The sequence below is a fragment of the Nansenia antarctica genome (genome assembly GCF_963989245.1).
Source record: "Nansenia antarctica genome assembly, chromosome: 1".
In the NCBI taxonomy this organism is placed as follows: Eukaryota; Metazoa; Chordata; class Actinopteri; order Argentiniformes; family Microstomatidae; genus Nansenia; species Nansenia antarctica.
In genome coordinates this window covers 30,429,405-30,436,014 of record NC_137674.1, presented here as the reverse complement: position 1 = coordinate 30,436,014, position 6,610 = coordinate 30,429,405, and the positions used below count along the sequence as shown (strand labels likewise).

Genomic DNA, 6,610 nt, shown 5'->3' with positions numbered 1-6,610 from the left:
GGAGGGGCTGGTGAAGAAGCGAGGCCTCCTTCCCAGCAGCCTCAGCGGCCTGCAGGACGCGGCCGTGGCGCGGATGTCCATCTGCTCCGAGGCGGCGTCCGAGGCCAGCCTGATGGCCAGCACCCCCGACGAGCCCTGGCCCGTCTCCCCCGGCAACCTGGGGAACCTGAACCACAACACCGCCCTCAACAACAACACCAACTCCAACTCTAACAACACCCAGGTCCTCAGCCCCGACACGGAGACCACCTCCACCTCCTCCTCCTCCTCCTCCTCTACCCTCAGCCCAGAGATCGTCATCACCCCGGGCTGTAGCACGGACGCTACGGCCGTGCCGGTCCAGAACCAGAACCTGCGGGGGATCATCCTGAAGCGGATGGGGCTGGGGGAGGCCACCACCACCACCACCACCACCACCGCTGCCACCAAGGCCCCCCTCGACCAGGCCATCGCCCTGGGAGACGAGAGAGAGAGCGTCCTGTAGGAGAGAGAAAGAGAGAGAGAGAAAGAGAGAGAGAGAGAGCGTCCTGTGGGAGAGAGAGAGAGAGAGAGAGACGGCTCCTCCTCTTCTGAGCGGCCAGTCAGAAGGTCTGTAGTCGACGATCGTGGCCTGACAGGACCTCAGAAGACGAGAGCTGCTTTTTCTGTCCCGGTTGTTAGGGTTACCGCGTCTCTCCTCCTCCGTGTCGTCATCCTCTCCTCCGTCATCCCCTTGCTTTCATCCTCGAGAATGCCTGAGGGGAGGGGCCGAGATCTTCTCCTCTGATGCGGTTTTCAGCAGGACGTGAGTGGAGGACGGAGGAGAGGATGACCGAGGAGAGGAGAGGAGGAGAGGAGAGGGCGCGAGGAGAGGAGAGGAGAGGAGAGGAGGGTGTGAGGAGAGGAGAGGAGAGGACAGAGGAGGAGAGGGCGTGAGGAGAGGAGAGGAGAGGAGAGGAGAGGGCGTGAGGAGAGGAGAGGAGAGGAGAGGGCGTGAGGCATTGTGTTCCTGACAGGTGTGAAGAGGCTCAGGTCTGTTGAGAAGACTAACCTGGAGAAATAAAGGTTAGATCCCCAAAAAATTAAACGTCCTCGTAGTCGTTGGTTGATGTTGTGAAGTGTTACCAAAATAATCTAGATGTAGACAGGCCTAAAGAATCTAGATGTAGACAGGCCTAAAGAATATAGATCTAGACAGGCCTAAAGAATATAGATCTAGACAGGCCTAGAGAGTAGAAGTTACAGTATCCAGCCTCACAAGAGGGTTGAAATGTAGAGAAAACAGTATGTTGCTTTAAGTCATGATTTGGCCAATCATACAGAAAGTTTAGCGATTTGAGGTTGGCTCAAATGAATGCCATGCGTGGCACAGAAACCAGACCGAAAAAATCTCAGGATACATTTCATGATTCGCTGTGGAGATTAATGATGATGAGGTCAGAGTCATTTGGAACATACGTCAGTTTGAAATTGTTGCAACTCAATTGGCTGTTTAGCTGTCGTGTTCACTTTCGCTGTTACTTGCTGTAGGATAATTGTGGTGAAATGTGGAGTGACTTGCATTGATGAATGGTGTGTATTGTGTGGTGATTTAGTACAGTGGTGTGTGTGTGTGTGTGTGTGTGTGTGTGCAATGTTGTGTACTTCATGATTAGTTACTAGATAAAGCGAGTATGCTGAACCACAAAATCAGTTTCAGAGAGGTTCTATTCAGCAAATAACAGCTGATATGAAAATGTGCCATACTCAAAATGATTGCCGCCGATAAATATTGTGACACCTTTTTCCCCCAACGTTTGTTACTCAGAAGTATTTTCCCCTCAAAGACCTACTGAAGGTTTCGTGCTGTATTTGATGTGACGCCTTTGATGTTCCTTCAGTGATAGAATCAGAAGTGATGTTCCGTGCCCGACTGAAATGTCTTGTCAGGCGCTGACAAGTGACCCAAAGTGCATTGTGACGTCCATGTTTTGTGAAACAATAAACACTGTGACTGTTTGAACCCCATGAGTATTTGACTGTTCATTCCTGCTTCATGAAGTAGTACACTCACCGAGGACCCGCTCTCTCAATGAACCTGACCTAGATGACTAATTAAGAATTGTATATGATTGAGGCCTATAGGAGCCCAGGGTGAGAGACCTGTCTCTTCAGGCTACACCTGGGCCCCTTCTCCTTCTCAGACCTCTCCACCCAGTTTCCTGATCTTAAAAACAGAGGGTTGAAAATAAACATGTTTTCTCTTCTCTAGCGCTGTAACTGCCGACAGCGCTTGTTCTTAACGAAGGTTTTACTAACGATGACTGATGGGTCGTTTACTCTCTTACTTAGACAAAGGAACCTATTGTAAGTCGCGTTGGCTAAATGACACGTAAATGCTCTCATTCCAGAGTAATATTTGCGTCTGTAGGCCCACGTCTCGATTTTCTCTCTGCTCGTGTAAATGGCATTCGTGATCTTGCAAAAACAATCTTGCTGTTAGGCTATTACCCATCATGTTCAGAACCTATAGCCTACTACATCTCTTGCGTGAAATCTAAACGTTGGAACTACCAGCGTAAAATAATACAAACCATCATTACTATCAACATCTTATAGACGTAGAACTCATTTGAGAGAGAGAACTTTCGCCCCCCCTTCCTCTTTCATATTCACCAGTAGGTGGCACACTTTCCATACAAACCCCGCAGGACGCAGCAGCTCCACCTTGATACAGTAGGCCTGCCCTTCCACTGTTGGTAGAGGCTGTATCGGGAGGTCGGGTTGATACTCCCACAATATATAATATCAATGTAAGGTATAATCTGAACAAATAATATCGAGAACTATACATTGTAGTATCGGCCATTTCGTTTGATGCGTCACATGTTGCGCAGCCTCTTAATTGGCGTCTATCCACTTAACGCAGTACACAGCCTCTTCCTGTGTGTAAAGGAACTTGAGCTGTTGAAGCCGGGCTATCGTGGGAAAATAATTAACTTGAGTTTAGCCCATTGTACATTTTACAAGGATCTTATGAGCTGCTAGGCCCTTTATCTTGGCTGTCATGGTGAAATAGTTTGTCCCAATTTCATTATAAGGTTCAAAGAGGAGATGAACATTCGGCACATGGAGCCGGCGACCAGTTAATTAAGGACCTTTCCAACTGACATGGCCTGCAGACCATGGTCCTCACAGGACGGTGTGTCCTATGCCTCTACCCGTAGATTCAGCGCTCAGCACAGGTGAGACACTCTTCTCAGTACTCAGCAGGTAAAGTGTCCTCATATCCTATCGTGTCATATGTAGCAGACCCCCAAGGCGCGTTTGATTGACATGTGAACATTGAGACAAGACGACTATAGGTCCTGTGCACACCTATGCGTCAATTCTCACTGTTCTGTACATTGCATTATAGGACTGTTAAAGAAAATACAGCATTACAGTCGCAGCGATACAGGCCAGTTACACACTGGATTCGGAACTTGTTCCGTGTCATTGTACCATACAAAGGAATAACCATTTTCAGACTTTCATCTGATGTGTCTGTGTCATCCAGCCAAGTTGCATCTTTTCCACCCCAAACATTTCTAAATCTGCCATACAAGTGTCTGTACCACAAGGAAACATGCTCAAATAATGCATTTGATTTATTTTTTTGTATAAAAAAGGTACAATTTACATTATTACTTTTATAAAAAGTTTCGGCATAATTACGTACAGCATTACACTTTTGCAGAAATTTGCAATTCCTGCAACTATACAAGATACAACTCCGATAGAGTTCACAAGGTTTCAATCGTTCATTTCATTTTTTTTCTTTTTTCATTTTTAAACAACGTCCAGTCCTTCGTGTGCCAAAACGACAATTCTGACAAGACAGACTAAACTTTATACAGTAACTAACCAAGTTGTCTTATATTCACGTTCCAGCTCCGCAAAAAAGCAAAGTCTTCGAGGGGGGATTAGGGGAAATCCTTGTGACAATAATCTCATAATAGTTTTTCTCCCATTCTCGGGAATATAGCGCGCCTTCCATTTCAAGAAATGACCAAAAAAAAAAAAAATCTTAAGTTAAATAATATGAGTGTCCGAACAGAAAGCACATCACATAAGATTGTCCTTTATAAGCAAAAGTCTCTTGATTCGATTTAATGAAGAAAATCCAGACCCCCGAGGACAAATTGAGGGAAAAAAAAGTCCTGTTCCCAGGTCCTGTGTGTTTTGTGTCTTAACCAAACACCTGCAAAAGATTGAGAAAGAGAGGCGTGTTTAGAAAACGCAAACAGGGCAGAGATCCGGACAGGCTGGCGCCAAGGAGGAAGCCGCAGTTTTAACATTTAACCAAACACTCAAATACTGAGCAAACCCTGGGCGCCAGATGTACACACACACACACACACACACACACACACACACACACACACACACACACACACGCACACAGCAAAGGGCACTTTCTCACAACTTCAGCCTACAATCTGAGTAGGAATCAGAGTAATTACAGTCGAGCTGGCGCCTACCCCTCTTCTTGTATCAATTATACGCAGACATCTAGCAGACAGTCATTCAAACTACTGTTATTTCCTTCTACATTACAGACGCTCTATGCCAGGGCCGATGCAGCCGTTTTATTACAACGTAATAACAAAGACTTGCCTGTACTGTAGACTACACAAGCTACCATAGGCTACACACATTTCGTGCATTTAATTCAAACAATAGATCAAATTGCAGTGGGAGACATGCATATACACACACACACACACACACACACACACACACACACACACACCACAGACAACACAGGGCTGAGCAGAGCAGACAGGAGAACAGCCTATGACTTACCGCTTTTAACGATGAAGAGTCCTGCTGTCATCCGTCATCAGCTCTGATGGGAACTCCGGAGACTGAAAGCAAACAAACAAACGAAACGATCGTTTAATGTTAACCCACCCAGATGTAAAAGCGTGGCATTCTTGAACGTCCGGACTCCTGTCACATGAAAATCTCCTCCTCTGTGATTATTGGTCACGGACGACATGCAATTTTGTAACAAAATGCAGTTATTTCCAAATAGACGCACAATTACGCATAGGCTGAAAATGCGCACGGCACTTTCCGCGCAGGGAAACCGATCCACTTAACGCGAGCGATGACAATCACATGAGTAAATGTTGTTAAATCATCATTTACAGTCATATTCACCGCGGATCAAAGTGCGTTGCGTTGTATTTTTTTACCTGTAATGACAAGATGCTGATGTCTGTATTGAGAGTGGTCAGCGGTGTCCTGGCCGTCGCCTGGCCCGGCCGCGGGTGCTGATGCAGACTGGTGATTGCGGAGCCGGAGTCCAGTGCGATCTGCAGGTCCAGGATGTAGTCGATGACATGCTGCAGGATTTCCATCTTGCTCACGTTCTTGTTCTGCGGGATGCTGGGCACCAGCTCCTTCAGCTTGGAGTAGCAGTCGTTCATGTTGTACAGCAGGCTTAACGGGTCGTCCACGGGAGTCTTGCTCCGGGAGATCCCCAGAGTGTGTTCGGACAGATTCGCGCTGTTTTTCCGGAAAGACCGAACTGGGCTTATTGCTTTCATGTCGACACTTCGAAACGAGACGGGCTATTTATTATAGCGCTGAGAGGTTCGGTTCCGGTATCGGTTCTTATTCCTTCGCAGACGGCGGTGGAGAGATCGGACTGGATTAACTGGCTGTCATTGCCGTTTATATAGCCACCAGGCTGGCTTCGCCACGCAGGGGTTTCGAGTCTGCTGATTGGATGGAGAGGCGGTGTCAATCATCGGTCTTCTGCTACACTGTTGGTTGAACTCGCCTCCCACCAAAGTCCCCCCCGTATCTTCCGCGTTCTTATCCAATGGGAGCTTCGTGTTGGAGGTGGCACCGTGAGAGCTCTTCAGCTCCGGTGGGCAATTTGGGGAAATTGAGCTCTTACCTGTTTCTGATCAAGAAAATTAATGGATCGTCATTTCACATCAGGAGATGGTCAAGGAGCACCGGTGCACATTCACGAGGACTTTGGTGGAATGTTGCATGCTGCATGTGAAGTTAAACGTTTCCAAAGCTATTCTCGATAGAACAGAATAAAACAAGAAATGGTGAAATGAGGGGGGGAAAACGAAATATCCAAGTATTCATAATCTTATTACGCACGATTAGAATAATATAGGCTAATAGGCCGATGTTATCAAACCGAGTGTAGTGGATTAGATAATCATCACAAGGCACAGCTTGGTTTCATCAAGGTCCCTGTCCTCTCTCCAACATTCCTCCACTGTCGGCATGAGGCTAGCCAACACTGTCCAAGTGAACAGTCCTAATCTCTATCTGCATCTCAAATGATCTGAACGCCAAGTGATAACGACGCACACATTGTTTTAAATAACGACAAATACAAATTGTTCTTCCTATTCTGAAGATGATCAGTCGTGATGATGTGGTCCAGATTCCTAACATTCCAGAACATATACCGTTAGAGTCAAGTGTTGGGATTCAGAACCGTAGGGCAGGTTCGGACCAAGAACAGCCCTTATAGACGCGGGACAGACAACAGAACCAGCATGTGAATGATTGTGGACTTAGGAGCTGGGATGGTGAAAGACGGACATCCCTCCCACCCCTTCAAATGTAGCCT

General features: G+C 46.8%; 2 protein-coding genes across 2 annotated transcripts in view; one reads left to right on the top strand and one right to left on the bottom strand.

Moving 5' to 3' along the window:
• Positions 1–1,913, top strand: part of kidins220a (kinase D-interacting substrate 220a) — a 73,169-nt gene extending 71,256 nt beyond the window's left edge. Inside the window, exon 31 of the mRNA XM_080549021.1 lies at positions 1–1,913. This exon is cut by the window's left edge and continues 797 nt beyond it. Within this exon, the coding sequence (XP_080405147.1) occupies positions 1–484 (484 nt within the window). The 3' untranslated portion in view covers positions 485–1,913.
• A 1,754-nt stretch (positions 1,914–3,667) lies between these two features.
• id2a (inhibitor of DNA binding 2a) lies at positions 3,668–5,641 on the bottom strand. Its single transcript, XM_080550342.1, has 3 exons — positions 5,202–5,641; positions 4,807–4,868; positions 3,668–4,201 (listed from the first exon to the last, which is right to left on the bottom strand). The coding sequence occupies exons 1-2, from the start codon at positions 5,553–5,555 to the stop codon at positions 4,812–4,814; spliced, it is 411 nt and encodes a 136-aa protein (XP_080406468.1). The 5' UTR covers positions 5,556–5,641; the 3' UTR covers positions 3,668–4,201; positions 4,807–4,811.
• Positions 5,642–6,610: the final 969 nt, after the last annotated feature.

Coding starts and splice junctions, on each gene's coding strand:
- id2a (XM_080550342.1), bottom strand. CDS start 5,555: ATGAAAGCAATAAGCCCAGTTCGGTCTTTCCGGAAAAACAGCGCGAAT. Junction 4,869..5,201: donor TCAGCATCTTGTCATTACAG/GTAAAAAAATAC, acceptor GTTTGCTTTCAG/TCTCCGGAGTTCCCATCAGA.